At 41.8% G+C, this 19,401-nt stretch overlaps 1 protein-coding gene across 2 annotated transcripts in view; it reads left to right on the top strand.

The window, feature by feature from the left end:
• The window catches only part of LOC144694844 (receptor expression-enhancing protein 1-like), a 40,097-nt gene that overhangs the window by 8,693 nt on the left and 12,003 nt on the right, over positions 1-19,401 (top strand). For both annotated transcript variants that reach the window (XM_078565481.1, XM_078565480.1), the window contains exons 2-4: positions 10,746-10,818; positions 18,172-18,248; positions 18,966-19,086. In XM_078565481.1, the coding sequence (XP_078421607.1) occupies positions 10,746-10,818; positions 18,172-18,248; positions 18,966-19,086 (271 nt within the window). The remainder of the gene's footprint in view (positions 1-10,745; positions 10,819-18,171; positions 18,249-18,965; positions 19,087-19,401) is intronic.

Genomic DNA, 19,401 nt, shown 5'->3' with positions numbered 1-19,401 from the left:
ATGGTGGTATAGTAGTAATGTAGTAATTCAGTCACGAGTAATTTCAGTAGGTTAGGCTAATGCTTTGGGGACATGGGTTCAAACCCTACCATCACAGCTGATGGAATTTAAATTCAATTATTAAACCTGGAACATGAAGCTAATCTCAGAAATGGTGACCATGACAACTATCATTGATTGTTGTAAATCTAGTAACTAATGTCCTTTAGGGAACAAAATCTGCTTTTCTTAGCTGGTCTGTTAGCATGCCACTCCAGGCTCTCAACAGTGTGGTTGACTCAATGGGCAACAAATGCTGGCCTTGGTAGCAACACCCACATCCCATTTAAGGAGCAGGTCAATGGCTGGAAATTCTGTGGCAAGTAACTGAGCTTTTGACTCCCCGGAGCCTGTCCGCCATCCAGAAAGCACAAGTCATGATGTGATGGAATACTTTCCTTTGGCTGGATAAGTGCAGCTCCACAACTGAGGAAGCTAGACACCATCCACAGCAAAGCAGCTCACTTGATCGGCACTCCCAGCACAGTGGCAGCAGTGTACCATCTAAGTGATAGACTGCAGCAGTTCTGCAAGGCTCCTTTGCTATCACTTTTTAAAGCTGAGACATTTGCCACCTTGAAGGACAAGGGCAACAGATGCAGCACAACACCACCACCTGCAAATTCCCCTCCAAGTTTCACGCCATCCTGACTTTGAACGAGATCACCGCTCCTTCACTGTCAATAGGTCAAAATCCTGGAACTCCTTCCCTAAGAGCACTGGGCTCACCACCATCTTCTCGAGGGCAATTAGGGATGGGCAATAAATTCTGGCCTAGCCAACGACACCCACATCCCATAAAACAATGAGAAAAAATAATTAAATCAACAGTAATGCAATAACTCTCTAACTGGTGATAATAGCTGTTATAACCTTACCACATCTGTGACATGCAGTAATCCTGTAATTTGTGCATATTCACCTGAAAGCTACAACCAGAATCCCTGTGCGGGGCACAAGATGCAGCTATGCTCTCTAGTCAATCCCATTTTTAACCACTTCAATCTCTTTCACTGTCTGTTCAGACACTTGAGGAAAGAGGAAGAAAGGAATGCAGCAAAGGCAGTTGAACATGTGGCCTTGGTAACAAGCCCATGAGCTCTTCTCACTTATTGGAAGCAAGGATGAAAGGAAGAGGGATCTAGAGACAGTTGACAGCAGAGAAAAGAAACCAGCGATTGTTTGTATTCCAAGATCATGATAGCAGCTTCGGCAGGGACTGAGGGTGCTGGATGCAGTGGATATCTACCAATTAATGACTAAACTAGTTGTGCACAGTTAACCTTTGAGTCTGTCATCTTTCAACTTAAGGGAACACTCTGGGGTTGGGGTCCGTACGAAGGGAAATTAACAGGTTTGGACAGGTAGTTGGTTTTACTAGGGACAAGTGCACCAAAGTTAATAGTGAGGATTTGATTGAGTAGATTGGTACCTGCTGGTGTACAGCGATGAATGGAAGGTCATAGACTAGACTGCTGGGTTTGTTGAGGGATATCTGGAAAAGGTCAGAGCTGATGAAGGGTGGAACTGTTTTCTCTGCACCTAATATGAATGATTATTGCTTCCTCAAACTTAGGACTTAAAACGCAATGGCAGGTCTTAAAATAGTTGTTACCCAAGTGTTTCCTTAATCTTGAAATGACCACCGCTGGAGAGTCAGCTTTGGTTCTACAGTGGTCACCATTTTAAAATTAACTTGCAGCCCTCCGTCTAACAGCTGTTGTGGAGAAAAAACAGCCACTCTAGGGCCTGAGGTTCAAGTAAGTAAAACGCTTTTATTTGAGCATGCACGGGCGAAGCTTCTGAGTCAGCCAAGGGAAGTTTCTCCAAAATTTACCATCTACAACACCCTTTTATAATTCTCAGTTGCTAACATTACTGCCAGGTCCCTTGTTACCAGCTGCTAACGACTGATTATTCTAATACATAGATCACCTTGTTTCTTTGACCTAATCGGTGAACTAAACAATACATGAAAAGCAGATGTTATCTCGTCTTTCAGCTTGGTCCTTTCAGCTATGGCACCTCCCCATGCCCACACAAAAGATGCAACACCTGCCCCTTCACTTCCTCTCTCCTCACCGTCCAAGGGCCCAAACACTCCTTTCAAGTGAAGCAGCATTTCACTTGCATTTCCCCTAACTTAGTCTACTGCATTCGTTGCTCACAATGCGGTCTCCTCTACATTGGAGAAACCAAACGCAAACTGGGCGACCACTTTGCAGAACACCTGCGGTCTGTCTGCAAGAAAGACCCAAACCTCCCTGTCGCTTGCCATTTTAACACTCCATCCTGCTCTCTTGCCCACATGTCTGTCCTTGGCTTGCTGCATTCCTCCAGTGAAGCCCAACGCAAACTGGAGGAATAGCACCTCATCTTCTGACTAGGCACTTTACAGCCTTCCGGACAGAATATTGAATTCAACAACTTTAGATCTTGAACTCCCTCCTCCATCCCCACCCCCTTTCCGTCTCTTCCCCCTTCCTTTTGTTTTTTCCAATAATTTATATGGATTTTTCTTTTCTCACCTATTTCCATTATTTTTAAATCTATACCTTTTATGCCCTGTTAGTCTTTCCACTCCACCCCCACTAGAGCAGTACCTTGAGTGTCCTGCCATCCATTTTTAATTAGCACATTCGTTTAGATAATATCACCACCTTCAACACCTCTTTATACCTTTGTCTGTGACATCTTTTGATTATCTGCTCCTATCACTGCTTTCTTGTCCCTACAACCACACCCCCCACCCCCACTTCTCTCCCCCCCCAAACCCCCCACCTTAAACCAGCTTATATTTCACCCCTCTCCTAATATAACTCAGTTCTGTTGAAGGGTCATGAGGACTCGAAACTTCAACTCTTTTCTTCTCTGCCGATGCTGCCAGACCTGCTGAGTTTTTCCAGGTAATTCTGTTTTTGTTTTGGTCCTTCCTGTCCTGTTTGGAATTGAATTTCCTTTATCTCCTTCATGTTTACACAGGCTTTGAGCAGCTCCAGAATGTCAAGTACCCTTTCATGCCCCTTGAGTCTTCTCTGAACTTATTAATGAATACACTTTGTGTGTGTGTGTGTTTTTATATATTTAATACTAATCCTAACTATCCCACTTCAAAGCTAATATAAGAACAATATACAGAGAAATCAAGAACTACCTTAATAGTGCAATATGTCCAAAGGTGCTGAACAAGAGCCTTAGCAATGAGTATGTTGTTACCAAGCCACAGGAGGAGATGTGAAGACAGATGACCAAAAGCTTGGTCCTTGAGATAGGACTATCTTAACTAAGAGGGTGAGGTTGTGAGGGAGTTCTTGATTAAGTGTTTTAGGGTCCAGACCTCCAGGTCTTAGACAGCTGAAGGCATTGCTGCCAACAGTGAAATAATTATAATCAGGGTAACGCACGATAACAGAATTGGAGGATTACTGATGATATCTTAAAAGATGGATGTGGTCTTGAGAGGGGAGGGCTATCCCATTGGAAAACAAGGATATAAGGGTTTTAAAATTGAGAGCAAGGCAGGAGTGATGGGTAAATAGTATTTGCTGCAAGTTAAGATATGGGAATTGATTTTGGATGAGGACAAGTTTCTGTCGGGTGGAAGATGGGAGACTGACCAGGAGAGCATTGGCTTAGTGAGTCTAGAGGTAACAGTTATGAATGAGACAAGGGTGGAGTCGGATGACCAAGGACCACCAAGGTTGTGAATTGTTTGGCCTGGCTTCAGCCACTTACATAGTTAGTGGGATGGAAGCAATCGATCAGGAACAGAATTTGTTTTGAAGACCAAAGGCAATATTTGGTTGGAGGAAATTTCTACTGGAAGTGAGTAACCAATCAGACAATGGAGGGGCCAAGAGATGTGATGGTGAGATAGCGTTGACAGTCTATATATGGAACTTGCTGTATTCTTGGATAACATTGCAAAGATGAGACGTGGAGGGGGTTGAGGATAGATCATGGAGCGAGAGAGAGACTCCAGCGATAACTAATATAATGTTAGTAGACTTGAGGACAGTCTGATGAATGTAAGGAAAATCATTCTCTGTCATCCTTGGAGCATGCTCAAGAACCCTTTCCAATCAAAAACAAAAATAAAAATACCTGGAAAAACTCAGCAGGTCTGACAGCATCTGCGGAGAGGAACACAGTTAACGTTTCGAGTCCGTATGATTCTTCAACAGAACTAAGGAAAAATAGAAGAGAGGTGAAATATAAGCTGGTTTAAGGCGGGGTGGGACAAGTAGAGCTGGATAGAGGGCCAGTGATAGGTGGAGGCAAAGAAGAGATTGCCAAAGATGTCATAGACAAAAGGACAAAGAGGTGTTGACGGTGGTGACATTAGCTAAGATATGTGCTAATAGGTGACATTAAGGGTAGAAAGCAGGACAAGCAAGGTACAGATAGCCCTAGTGGGGATGGGGTGGGGGGAAGGGATCGAAATAGGCTAAAAAACAATGAATGGAAATTATTGGGAAAAGAAAAATCTATATAAATTATTGGAAAAAAGGGGGATCGGAAAGGGGGTGGGGGATGGAGGAGAGAGTTCATGATCTAAAGTTGTTGAACTCAATATTCAGTCCGGAAGGCTGCAAAGTGCCTAGTCAGAAGATGAGGTGCTGTTCCTCCAGTTTGCATTGAGCTTCACTGGAACATTGCAGCAGGCCAAGGACGGACATGTGGGCAAGAGAGCAGGGTGGAGTGTTGAAATGGCAAGCGACAGGGAGGTCTGGGTCATGCTTGCGGACAGACCGAAGGTGTTCCGCAAAGCGGTCACCCAGTCTGCGTTTGGTCTCTCCAATGTAAAGGAAACCGCATTGGGAGCAGCGAATGCAGTAGACTAAATTGAGGGAAGTGCAAGTGAAATGCTGCTTCACTTGAAAGGAATGTTTGGGCCTTTGGACGGTGAGGAGAGGGGAAGTAAAGGGGCAGGTGTTGCACCTTCTGCGGTTGCATGGGAAGGTGCCATGGGAGGGGGTTGGGGTGCAGGGGGTGATGGAGGAGTGGACTAGGGTGTCCTGGAGGGAATGATCCCTGCGGAATGCTGCCGGGGCGGGTGAAGGGAAGATATGTTTGGTAGTGCTGGAGTTGGCGGAATGGTGGAGGATGATCCTTTGAATGCGGAGGCTGGTGGGGTGATAAGTGAGGACAAGGGGGACCCTATCGTGGTTCTGGGAGGGAGGAGAAGACGTGAGGGCGGATGCGCGGGAGATGGGCCGGACACGGTTGAGGGCCCTGTCAACCACCATGGGTGGAAAACCCTTTCCAATCCTCTTGCTTTAATCTTGTTATCTTGGGTAATTTGCAATAAAATGGGCGTTATAATATTGTTAATTGGTCTTGTCATTTGAAGCTCTCTCCTCTCACCACACTTCAAAAGTAAGGATTTTTTTCTCAGATGCTTTCTGTCCTGTGCTTAATCTTGATGTTAGATTGTAGGAAAATTAGTGCATAACCTTAATGTGAGAATCCATTGCCTGCAATTTCTGCAATCATTACTACCACCAGTTCAGCCTTTTAACACTCTGGCATTGAAAAATGCTTGCTGCGTGCACAACCGCAGTATGGGACAAAACATACAATTATCCTGCTGGGTGATGTTTCACATTTGACATGTTCATAAATGCAAGGTATGTAAACTGCACCTCCCAAGATCTCTCACAACACTCCCCTGAGTTTCCTTGCCTTGATGTGTTTGAAGTTTAGAGCTGGTGTGTGTCGACTGCAGCAGAAACTCAAATAGCAACAATGTATATACACTGCCTTTTACGAAATAACAAGTCCCAACGCACTTCACAGGAACATTGTAAAACAAAGTGTGGCAGCAAGCCACGTGAGATAATTAGACTGCCCAAAGCTTGGGCAGAGAGGTTTTAAGTAGCGTCTTAAAGGGGGGGGGGTGGTGAGGCAGAGAGGAGTTGGGAATGTATTCCAGAACTTGGGGTGTAGACAAATGAAGGTTCATGCACTGATGGTTGAGCAATTGAAATTGGCAATGCACAACAGACCAGAGTTAGAGGAGCACAGATATCTTCAAGGGTTGTTGGGCTATAATAAATTAGAAATTGGGAGGGCTAGGTCATGGAGGGATCTGAAAACAAGGAAGAGAATTTTGAAATCAAGACGTTGGTTTACTGGGAGCAAATGTAGGTCAGTGAGCACAGGGCTGATAGGGGAATGGGACTTGATACAAGTTAAGACAGACAGGCAGCAAAGTGTTAGATGACTTTGTTTACAGAGGGTATAGAATATGGGAGACCAGTCATGACTGCATTGAAATAATCAAGTCTCGGGGTAACAAAGGTATGAATGAGGGTCTCAGCAGCAGATGAGATGGGATGCAAGTTGGGTCATGTTAAAGAGGTGACAATAGCCGGGATAAGTTACAGTCAGGATCTTGGGTCAGGCTCAAATATGACAACAAGATTGTCAACAGTCTGGTTTAGTCTCACCGTTGCAAGTGAGAGGGATGGAGCTGGTAGTTGGCAAATGGAGCTTGGAGTGGGGACCTAAGACAATGGCTTCAGTCTTCCCACTGTTTAATTGGGGGAAATGTCTGCTTGTCCACTATACTGAAAGTCACAGAAGCAGTCTGATAATTTAGCAACAGTGGAGGATTAGAGAGAGGTGGTGGTGAGCTCAAGCTGTGTTTAGTGAACGTCATGTGAAAAATAACCATGTTTTTGGGTTATGTCGTTGAAGGGCAGCAAGCAGATGAGAAATAGGAGAGTGTGAAGGATAGATAATGGTGCAGGAACAGGAGAGAAGCTGTTGCAAGTGAGACGGCTCTTTTGAGCAGAGGGGTAGAGAAGGAGAGGGGGATAACAAGTGAAGAGAGAGAACTAACAATATCAGCTGAGGGCAAGTTACTGGTTAGCAGTTTCGTGGACATAGAGTTGAGGGAGCAGTGGATGGTCCCATGCATCAGGTGAGCTTGAAGAGGGCATGAGGGCAGACATGAGAGAAAGACACAAGTTTATTGTACCTCAGCCACTGGGAAAATTTGAAGTTTGATTAACATGAAAAAATCTCCCTCAATTCTTAAAATCGTTTGAACTGTAGCTGAGTAATTAGCAGATTGTGAGCTGTAGAAAGTGAATCAGTTGTCTGAATATGGCTGAGGCAGTACTTCGAGTACTTGAATTAGCTACAATCTTTGAACAGGAAGAGGAAATCTCATAGCCAGCATTTTTGCTTATGATGAGCATTGCCATCACTAGCTGATAACTGAAGATGAATATTGGTTCAGGACAAAACCCAGATTGGCTGTCATGTCCTCTGCATAAGTGTGAATAACTTGTTCACACTTGAAGATCTGTTGCTTGGTTGAGGAATTGGGAGAGCAGTCACTATAGTGTTCATGGGATTATATGATGCACATAAAGTTGCCAATATTAGAGGAAATTCGGAGTAAGAAATCAGATTTTAAGGATAAAATTGAATGGTAAAACACCAGAGCTTCCAGGTTTTATCTCCTGAGTGATACAGTTGGATATTGTTTTACAAGTTGGCCAAAAATTGACTTGTGGCAGCTGCGTCATTGCTCATTTTAGTCAACAGTTACATTGGTGTTCTCTTTTTTTTGGAGGTGACCTCGTTGCAGCAAATTTGAGCCGATGGAATGGTTTGTTTAAGTTAAGGTTGGAACTATCTTGCCCAAACCATTGACAACAAAAACTGATGAATGCATCATAAAAGAGGAAGGTCTCCAGTATGTTGTTGCTGACCACTCCAGTGGTCCATTTAAGTTGAAAACTAATTAGTGTTAAATACTTTTGTTTGCTGTAGTGGTGAACTGTCAGCTGGTCTGTGCGGCACAGATTGAATCCTTTTATTCCAGTGAATCTTGAAGCTCGTTGCATGCAGGAGAAGCTGCTATCTGTCAATACTTTGTGATAATATTCAACTTTTGTCTTGGGTTGATTTTCACTGCTAATGATTGTAGACTGCAAGTTTTTGCTTCAGATAACTGGAAAGTTGCAGTATGGGGATTTAGATAAATTGATTTGAGTTCATAATTGTGATACAAAATGATGAGAAATGTTAAATGTATTCTGTAAGCAAGAGAAATGCTTTTTTAAAAATGGGTTTTAGCAGTATTTGCCTGAACCTGTAAATTGAACTTAGTTGTTGACACACTTGACTGAAACCCATATGTCGAGCTATGATTCATGATATCACATTTTGTTTTACATTTAATACTTTTCCTAGCTAAGGATATTAAGCACATGAAGCCAAGTAAGATGAATGCATCCAGATCAGCTCATGGAATGGTGGAACAGACTTAAGGATCTGAACAGCCTACCCCTTTTCCCCATATGCGCTATTTTCATGCTTTCGGCAATGTCTAAAACAGCACCCAATAATATGTGTAGCTTCTTGTCTGTTTCAGATATGGGAAATTTTCAGTGCTGTGACAAGGGAGAAAACCAAATTAGAGAGGTTCATACATAGAGTTGTGGGAGAGATGGATTTGGGAGTTGACGCATTCAAGGACTCTGGAGAGCAAGAGGTTAGAGATAGGGTATTAGTTCCCAAGCACAGAGGTGTCATGGATGTTTATTTGATTCTGAGGAATGGGGTAATGGTTGATTGGAAAGGGTGAACAGTACTGGAGGAGCTGGAATCTTCCAACAATATGAACTAATAAGGGAGCAAAGAAGGGCTGTGGCCAGTTCAGTGAGAGTAAGCTGATTAGAGCAGGAAGTAGATCTTGTGGGTAAAATGAACTTCTAAGAGCATGAGGAATACTAAGAAAGAAATGAGAGAAATATGAGAATTAAGGGTGTGGGCAGGCTGAGAAGTTAGATTTGGCAGGCAAGGGGAATGAACAGGCAGCTGAACAGATATTCTTAATCCTGCAGATAAAGGTCCATTTTATATGGGCCCGTTAATAGTATCAACTGTATTTTTGTAGTTTTATGGTTCCCTTCCTGTCAGAAAAAAAACCTGGCCTCTACTTGACAACATCTCTGAGTAGCATGATTTAAATTGAGAGTTCAAATGAGGAAATGGCAGACTTGAACCCTTCACTCCATATTACACCATTGTTAAAGATGGGTTTCAGTGGCCTTGAATATTGGTGAACTCTCTTTCAAACTGAAGTCTTGATTTCATGCCATATATAGTGCTCCCTGAACACATGAAGCAGCAGTGAGTTGATGCATCACTTGTTCAAAGAGTCTCTTTCAGACAGCTGTAAAAGTAAAAATGAACATGCCTGTGCCATGTTTTTGGCATAACTGGCCAACTGTTGCATGCTTGTGAGTTGCATGTGTGTGAAAGGTAACTTGAGAGATTCTGGAAGTGAGGAGAATGCCGCTGAGCTGTATTTGTGCAACATGTTGCTGGCTAGTGTGAAACAGTGTATGACAGTTGTCTGAATTGCTGAGTTTCTGTAATGTTTAGACTTATATAAAGAACAGTTAGTTTTTCTAAAAGGAAGTTGGAGTTAAATAAATTTGTAGCTCTCGGGAGTCTTAACATGAAAATTATAGGAAAACCGTTTTTTGTATCTGATGGGTAAACAATTGACCATGTTTGTTAAAATGGAGATGTACAGATAATTAACAGCTAACCAGAGAGCCATCAGAGGGCAATAAGTGATAAGTATGCTGCTGCAGCTGCTGTTCAGCTAATTGCATATTTCAACAACTACCTGTTTTGTGTGTACTGTCTTTTTTGTATTTTGGACTGCTGTAATAAGCTGTTTGTTCATTCTCCACCTATGTATCCCCTGTTGGCAACTCATATTGGATTTCTTTGACAAGTATGCAGTACTGAAACTTTAACAGAAACTTTTCTGTTGAATGCTCTTTGAGTTATATTAGCATACCTGTCCAGTAATTGTTTTTGGTGACACAAGTTAAGGAAACCTAAACAGGGAGAGATGGTGTAGTGGTAATGTCACTGCAGTTGTAATCCAAAGGCTCAGGCTAATGCTCTGGGGACATGGTTCAAATCCCACTACAGCAGCTAGTGGCATTTCAATTCAATTAAAATATCTGGAATATAAAGATAGTCTCAGTAATGGTGACCACGACAGCTATCATCACTTGTTGCAAAAATCCGTCTGGCTCACGAATGTCCTTGACGGAAGGAAATGTGCCATCATTACCTGGTCTGATCTACACGTGACTCCAGACCCACAGCAGTGTAGTTGACTCTTAACTGCCCTCTAAAATGGCCGAGCAAGCCACACAGTTCAAGTGCAATTCGGGATGGGCAACAAATGCTGACCTTGCCAGTGAAACCCATGACAGGATAAATAAAAAAATCCATGTGCCTTGCTCTGAACTCCCTAACCAGTCACCATTTTTCATAGAAAGTCAACATTTGAGATTCAATCATGTTTGGTTAAACTTCGCTGTGAGTATTATATTATTACTTCTGCCACAGTGTGAAGCTGAAGTCTGCGTGTATGCTTTTTAAAAAAAACAACTTTTTTAAGCCAAACACTGCAGTATTGTTTATCAGTGCAAGTGTAAATGGCACAAGTCTATATATGTTCCAGGACACAGTATAGCTGTGTATGTGTGTTATTGTACATAGTGGTAAGAAGGCAATGAATCAATCCCACATGCTAACGTTTTCAGCTATTGTCTTGCTGAACATTTTTTTTGCTGTGGCAACTAACTGACAATTGATATGCTGTGAATTTGCTATCTTTTATGTGCTTTATAACTTTTTTATTTTTTTTAAAACAGGCTTACATTTGGCACATTGTATCCTGCCTACACATCATATAAAGCTGTCAAGACAAAAAATGTGAAGGAATATGTGAGTACTGTATATTTAACAATAAAGTTTTTAATCATTCTGTTGCAATTGGCATACAACCATTTGCTCAACACCACCTTGGCGGTTCAAACTAGAAGCATGATAGCTGAGTCGTAAAGAACAGGGTGGCCCACATTCCTTCACTGGTCTCAGCTGACTTTGAGGGTTTCAGTCGATGCAGCGCAGCATGTCTTAAAACCCAGGGAAGGACAAAATATGCCAGGTTTCTTAGTTCAAATGGGTAATTGGCAGCTCTTCCTGAAGATCCATCAGTGCAGAAATTGGGACGTTACTTGTTCTAGTTGGCCAGTTGGTTGAGGTACCTATTGACTAATCCCAGCAAGGAACAGCACCTTCAGATTGGCTGCCATTTTGCTCTGTTTATGAAATTATGATTGAATAACAAATATGGTGTTTACAGCTATGGCTGCATAGTTTGTAAAATGTGAACTCTTAAGACTCCCATTTGAACCATTATCCCTGATTTCTGTATAAGTATTCAGCTTTTAGTGAAGCCATACATATTATCAGCTGCAATACTCGTCACTGGTAACTTATTCCATAAGTGTATTTGCCTTTGGATGAAGAGCTGCTAGCTGATGCTCCTTGCTTAAAACATCTGTTCAAACAAAAAGAGCTATTTACATTGCTCAATGATGGACCAACTGTTTTGTCTATTTTTTAACCCCAAAGGGAAGAATTGTAACTTATTATGTAACCATGTAATTTCAACAATTGGACACCAATTTGGAACCAAGGAACAAAATGGGTGGAGTTTGAAACACTGGCCCAAAAATTGCTGTCAAATTGGCGGAGACCCTAATGGCACTCTCAGTTTGTTTGTGAAAATGCCAAAGCAGCTTCAGGTGAAGGCATGCCCCATTAAACACAAATTGAGCAATTGCGGGTGATGTGCCAGTCCACCATTAGCTTTGCAAAAAGAATAACTTGCTGGCTGGCTCCCCATTCGGATGAATTATGTGACATGCAGTTTCTGATCTTGCCCTGTAGATCCCAAGTAAGCAGGCCATAGAATTGCAGTTGAAGCTTGATTATCTCCTGACTTTTTTTCTCTTTTTTTTCCCCTTCTTCCCACGTGTACCTGATTGGGCATTGGCTTCACCATTCTTGTTTTATCATTCCGATCTTGTGTTGTTCCTTTCACCCTGATTTGTTAAGGAAGTACCTAGTTACCTTAAATAAAAGCAAAATACTGCAGATGCTGGAAATCTGAAATTAAATAAAGTTGCTGGGAAAACTCAGCAGGCCTGGCAGCATCTGCGGAGAGAAAAACAGTTGACCTTGAGTCAATATGACTCTTCACAGCTGAAGAAGAGTCATATGGTCACAGCTGAAGAAGAGTCACATGGACTCAACATGAACTCTGTTTCCCTCTCCACACACATAGCTAAACCTGCTGAGTTTTTCCAACATTTTTGTATTTTTATTTACCCAGTTACCTTAGCTGTTCACTGACATCCAATATGGATTGTAGAAGCAATTGTGTTCCTTCCATCTCTCGCTTCAAGCAACTGGCCTAACAGTGGGTGCTCTTTGTTGGCTTGGGCTATTGTGTTGTAGCTCCTTTGGTTCAGAATCTGTTCTAAGAGGTTTAGGGCCTTTGAACAGCAGTGTGTTTCAGATCTATATCTGCAAGTTTGAGCATGTAATTGACTCTGCAGTTGAAGCACTTTGTTCTACAATTCGTCATGTTCGTGTACTATTTAAAAGGGTATGTTGCAACTGGGATGAGAGGACTGCGCAGTTTATCTAGCTCCACTACTCCACAGGTCGCACCATTAGTTTAAAAGTTTAATTCTCTCACAAATGGTCAATTATTTACCTTTGCTACTATTAGACCCAGAACAAAAGAGACTTTTAACCATGTTTGTTTCATGATTGATTTATTTTAAAACAATTTTTTATCCAAAACAAGTTGCAAGAATTGGTTAACACAATTTGTATTCTGGTAGCGTAACTATCACTTTGAAAATTCCTGAGCGCGTGCACAGACAAACAAATAGGGTCTTTCCCGTCAGAATCATATCTCTTAAAGCTGAATTTTTCTTCTAAAAAATTGGAAGGACATGGCATTATCTGTTCAATTGGATGGGATTTTTTGTCTTAAAAACAAGTCACAAGTTCACGTTGGAACTGTGAACAAGCAGGCTTCTTCCAAGAAATCAGCTGACCTTTATGGTACTTGAAGACCTGGTTGTTTGTTTTTGAACAGCAATCACTTTAATTGAGGGTGGGAGCAAACTGAAAAGGCAAAGCTTGGTAATTTGCTGGAAATCACTTGGGAGAGAGAAAGAAACTAAAGTTTGAACCTGCTGGTTTTGAAGGCAGTCTTGTTGGGGAAGAAACGGAGGAAGGAAGGCTGCTGTAATTCCCTTTCTCTCTCTTGCCTGAAATTGTGTGGGGCTATCAAACTGTAACCGGAGAACCCTCATCTGAGTGAAACTAGACTGCATTTGGGCCTGCAAAGCTGAGAAAAGTTGGTGAGAACTTCCAGACGTCTTCACATGAGGGAACTCCAGGTCCACAGCATTGAGACCTTGCAAACTTTGTCCTTTATTTTATAACACCCATCCTTTAAAGCTCATCTCTACAGAGACTCTCTCTGTTTGCTGTGTGTGTCCTGGGGGCAGTTCTTTAGGAAGAGATAGATACTTCCCGATTACAATTGCATGTTAACCAGTATTTGCAACTTGTTAAATGCAATCGTTCTGAGTTGATTGAAAGAAGCCTGGTTGAAGACTCTTTTATTCTGAGCAACAGTAGGGGAAATGGATGATTGGCTGTTTTGGTGAGAAAATTAAACTTTCAAATTCATGGTACCTTTGGATTAGTGGACTAGATCATACGCGCACTTCTCCCATCCTGGCCATAACACTGCAGAGATGGGCAGTTGAAGAAAAGACTTTAGAGGAAAAAAGGTTAAAGGTAGCAGGGTTTCAATGCTGTCAATCTGGAGCTCCCTTGTGTGAAGACTGATTGCCAGCCCCAGTAGATGCCTGGAGGTTCTCATCAATGGAGCTTTGGTGTCTCAGAGAGTATTCAGATCAATCCTCTTTGTCTCAGTCTCTCGGGTTTCGAAATACAGACAAGCTCATCTCCCTCAGATGATTTCCAATAAATCTTTCGAGTCTTTGCCCTTAAAACAGTTTCGTTCCCCATAAATTGAAGAAATTGCAGTTCAACTAAGCAAAAAACTTTTTCCCCCACCTCAAAGACCATGCTGGTCAGTGAGCTGAAGTCATGTGCTTTTATTAGAAAAAGCAATCTAGTTATCAGTCCAAGGTGAACTCAAGACCCTTTTTTTAAAAAAAAAGATACAGGTCTGCTTCCAAGTGTCCAAATAATGCAATGTCCTTCCAAATTTTAAAAGAAAATGTAGTTCTTGAAGATGTGGTTCTAACAAAGTATATTGTAAACTGTCTTGTTGCCTACTTTCCCAATCATTTACTTAACAGTTCACCTGACATTTGTTGGTGTGATGCCATTTGTAGCGAACGGATACTGAAACAAAAGGCATCTGCTAGTGATTCTATGATGCTCTCATTCCCCAGTTTGCAATGAAGCTCTCTCATAAGCTACAGCAGGTAGCCTGTTGCCAGATGATCCTGTTATCGACTTACTAAGGAATGTTATACTGAATCTGTTGTAACATTTTTAAAAGGATGGTGAAACGATTAAATTCTCTACCCCAGAGGGTTGTGGATGTTCCATCGTTGAATACATTTAAGGCTGGCAAAACAGATTTTGGTTTCAGGGAATTAAGGGATATGGGGGGTTGGCAGGAAAATGGAGTTGAAGCCCAAAGTATGCCATGATTATATTGAAGAGCGGAGCAGGATTGACAGGCTTTATGGTCTTCTCCTATTTCTTGTGTTGAAGTATCTTAGAAGAAGAAAAAGCTAATTTAGGGAAACTTATTTATTTCTTATACTCAATTCTTTGTCCATGTATGAATCTGGGTGACAATATACGGCAACATTCCACGAGTTTAAAAAAAGAGATGGCATAATTTTGTAAGAAAGGAGACTTGGGATACTGGGCATAGGAGGAGCCGAAGTCCACTGTGCTTGATGGGAGGGGCTACGACTTCAGACTGTCTGAGAGTTGATTTAACTCTAAATGAATTGTTCTGATACTCAAACTATCTCCACGTTCTGAGACTGAAGATTTAGCACAACAGGCAGTCTGAACCCCAATTTTTCATCCCTCCTCAAGTCGAAGTATATAGGAAAGCTTAGTTTCTTTAAGCACCCCCCCTTCAAATAGTTTGAGCTTTCATTATCAAGTATGTGCTTTACAAGTTGCCTGCTTGAGATGTAAACTTGCATTAGGAATCTGAGAACTCAGCTGGTTGAAAGCCTTGGGTTCCTCCCTACTGTAGGACCTCTGGACAGACCTTAAGGCACACCTGCATGAGACATCTCCGAGAAGCCTCCCTCAAAAGTTCCTGTTTAACAAGATGGGCAACTCAAATAAATGTGCTGCAGAACAGAATGATGTTAGGTTTTGATGTGTCAATGTACAATTTTGGATCGATGCATAGGGCATGGGAAAACTCAAGTTCAGAATTGCTTTCTTGGGAGGGGGTGAGAAACCAAAAAGAAACCTTTTTGTTAAATTGCATTTTATCATCTATTTCTTCCTCTCCCCCCCCCCACCGCCCACCCAGTCTGTGATGGGGCCTTTATTGTGGCTAGACAGGCTTAAAAGCAGGAAGTGCTCCAGCAAGACAAATGTGAAACAAGTGACAGTCATGCATTTGACCTGAACAACCCAAATCAAATTGAATCAGAAATGCGAGCAACTTAGTGAATTGCTGTTAATTATCTGTTTGACAAACTGTAATGGCAGAATGTGAAAATGAAGGCTGTTTCTCGGGCTTTATTTGCAAAATATGATCCCTCAGATTTTCCCAGCCCTTAAGCTACAGTAAACTTTTTGGTTTTCAGTCTTTACTCTTTTTACCAAGCAGCTTTTCCACTGCTCTTGAATCCCAGACATCAGTTGTTTGAAAGTACTGTAACTGAGGTGGCTAAGCTGCCTCCAATGGCCTTGTTTTTCTTGCACCAATACAGTTAACAGAGCTTGAGAAGGTTGAGGAATCAGGAAATGGGAAGTGTGAAATCATGAGGTTTAGCAGTTGTTTTATATACACACCTTCTGTACTGTGAAATCTGTCACAAAATGTAAACAGGTTGAACTCTTAAGCTTAGATAAAACTTATTTGTTTTATTTGCATCTGTGTGCCATGTAAATAGACTACACAATAGCTTCAGTTGGAGAAGTTTTCCTTAAGAAATTCATAACATCTGAATATCATTGAAGCTTGAATTTGAATTTGTTGAGCATGATCTTTTAAAAATGAACCTGAATTTTTATGTTATACTCATTGACTGTTTGCAGCATGTTTGAAAATGACAAAAATGAGCATTCTTCACACTGACAACCTTTATGTGGCAGTTTGTAGATCATTACCAGTACTTTTGGTCTGTGGAAAATGAGTAATGGAGTTTCAAAATATTTTTCACTGGCTAGCCTAGCATTTATTGCCCATCCCTAATTGCCTTTGAGGTGGTGAGCCGCCGTCTTGAACCACGACAGATCTTGTCGTGTAGGTACACCCATGGTGGCGTTAGGAGTTCCATCATTGTGACCTAGAGACAGTGAAAGAATGACGATACAGTTCCAAGTTAAGATGGTGTGGGGCTTGGAGGGGAGCTTGCAGGTGCTGGCGCTCCGGTGCACCTGCTACCCTTGCTTTAAGGTGGTAGAGGTTGCGCGTTTGAAGTGACTTCCCTAAAGGTTTTGCAATACTGGGTAGAGTACAACAATGGCCTTCCTTTGTGATTTTGAAGGGTGAACAATATATAGATTACCCGGACATTTTGAGTTGGCCACTGTTTGCCACTCTATTAGCATATTGCAGTCAATATTGTCTTGGTGTTGAAAGTTTTGATTTCTTGTCTTTTGTGCTTGCATTAACACGACAATAACAATGTCAATAAGTCTCAAGGTTGGTTAAAAGGCTGCTCACAACATTTCCTGATAGGTGTCTATTATCAGGTGTCTTCCATGTTATTCCCCTGAGTGGACAGTGAGTGCAGTCACTGTTCAATTTCAGGTGGCTCGGTGAAGTCTGATATCATCCTCATCCCACCTCTACAGGCTTTGGGTTCAGTGAATAGCTAGGTCCTTTTCTCACTCACCCCAGTTAGCAATGGGTTCTGAACTTAGCTGCAAAGTCTTAATTGCTGCCTAGGGTGAAATGCACAAAAATCTATGTCTGTTTTGGTCTGTCTGACCGAGTCTTTTTGGGTGGTGAATTAATCAATTATGCATGTGAGCAACTTTGCTGTGGTGTTGCTGCAGATTTATATTTAAGGTGCAATAGTTTTGTGAGTATAGGAAACTTGCGGGGTGGGGGGGAATAATTAACTGTCGAAGAAAACAATCTACAACGATTGCAGCTTTTGGTTGACTACTTCAGAAAAGTTGCTGGGCTTGAATTGTATTAATTGTCTCCTAATATCTAATGCAAGGTCTTTTTTCATCCAAGTTGAAATAATGGCCCTTGGTGAAAAATTTCACTTAAGTTTGGTTAACATTTTTTGGGGGGGTGCCTATTAATCTTAGTCCAGCAGTGAATTATAATATGCATTTATTTTAAATGGGAGATGGAGCATCATGGATTGGCGCATAACTTCCTATCTCCAGACAGGCATTGCTGTCCCATCCCACATAAGGATTGCATGGCAGTTGCCCAGTAAGTTCAAACTTAGGTTGGGCAATACCCTGCACTAGAAACCATTTGATACTGCAATTTTAAATGGCAGACTTAAGATGGTTCTGACTGTCTTGAAGCAATAGTTACCCAGGAAAAGTTAGAATTAAAATTGCTACTCACTACTGTGCTCTACTATAACAGTAGCTGCACCCCCGTGCCCTCCCGGGAAGCCCTGACTGACCTCCCAACCCCGGATCACCCACTTAACTTGGACATTTAACTTTTCAATGTGGCTGGACCTTTAAAACTACCGGCTTTACTGCAGCTAGGAGATGTGGCCCTTACCTTCGACTCAGTTGTCCTTGACTCAAGGCTTCGGGAGCTCACTGCTCAGCCCAAGCTTCCAACTTAGGGGAGAAAGGTGCAGCTGCATTTCAGGGGTAAGTAACTAGGAGCGGGGGTGGGGCAATCCAACTGTGATTGTCACTCGGCAGAAGTTTTCATTTCCATGTAAGACAGTAGGAGCTTGGACTCTGGACTGCTTAGAGAGCAATCTTGTGTTCTGTTGATAGTGCAGCTAAGTCAACGGGCATCTGATTTCTCCTTAGGTCCGATGGATGATGTATTGGATTGTGTTTGCAATCTTCACAACTGTAGAAACCTTCATGGACATATTCATTTCCTGGTAAGTTGTAAACTACCTCTAACATATTAAAGGTGGCTGAGCGATTACTGCACCTTTTTACACTAATTGTTGGGAGAGTGAGGGATTCAAGAAATTTGATCATTGGGGGTGAAGAGGGGTAAAGCTGTCCAACTGCTTCATTTGAATTGGGCATCTTGACTTCATGTTAACATGAATTTTGTGCTGGGTAATACATAAAGCTGCTTCAACAGCATGGTGGGAGTTGAACAGTAGATCTGCACATGGGATTAGTTAAATGAAGTAGACTGACACCAAGCAAATTAGCATTGCTTGCTTAAAGTGGATTTAACTCTGATCTTGGCAAAACCCTGCTGCCACTGAAGCAAATGGTCAATGCCATTGCTACCTGATTTTTTGGCTGCCCAGGCAGAAGGCCAGCCATATGAATTTTGACATGACTTCCATATCCTTCCTTTGTTTACATCTATTATGATATGTAACCCAGTGCACTTTTCCAAAGCCTGTTGGCCAAAGGTATTGCATTGTAGCTGCCATAAATAGGTGAATGTGGAGCACAGAAATGAGATTTTATTTATTAACTTGAACTAGGTATCAAATTGTGTTTTGTAACAGATCTTAAATATGGTAATCTTCTCCCAGTTGGTGAATGAATCTGAATCAGACCATTGCCGATTATTTTATACAAGGGTGTGTAGTTGTTACTTGATAACTAGCCTGAAATTCTCTCACCCGCAGGTTCCCTTTCTATTATGAAATCAAGGTTGCATTTATTGTCTGGCTTTTATCCCCGTACACCAAGGGTGCCAGCATGATTTACAGGAAGTTTATTCATCCTACACTCTCTTCAAAAGAGAAGGTAAATAAAAGCAATTAACTCCATCTCTTCAATGGTGTTAGGCTGCAGTATTAAATAACTGTGCTTTTATGGAAAGTTGGTGCTGAAGCTTTTTAAAAAGCTGATCAGTTATTAAAAATGAAGTAATTTGATAGTCCAATGGTTTTTAGTGTTCAGTTACAACTGAAAAGAACTGAATTTTTGTTTTCATAACACATGTTCATGCAGTTATTGGACTGGACAGAACAGAGTGCTCCACCGTACCAGATCTGGGACAGCTTGAAATTAACATTAAAGCTTATATTCTGTTTTGTTGCAACAAGCAGGCTTCTTGGG

This window comes from Cetorhinus maximus, chromosome 20 (genome assembly GCF_964194155.1).
Source record: "Cetorhinus maximus chromosome 20, sCetMax3.hap1.1, whole genome shotgun sequence".
NCBI lineage: Eukaryota > Metazoa > Chordata > Chondrichthyes > Lamniformes > Cetorhinidae > Cetorhinus > Cetorhinus maximus.
This window is presented reverse-complemented; position numbering and strand designations above follow the sequence as displayed.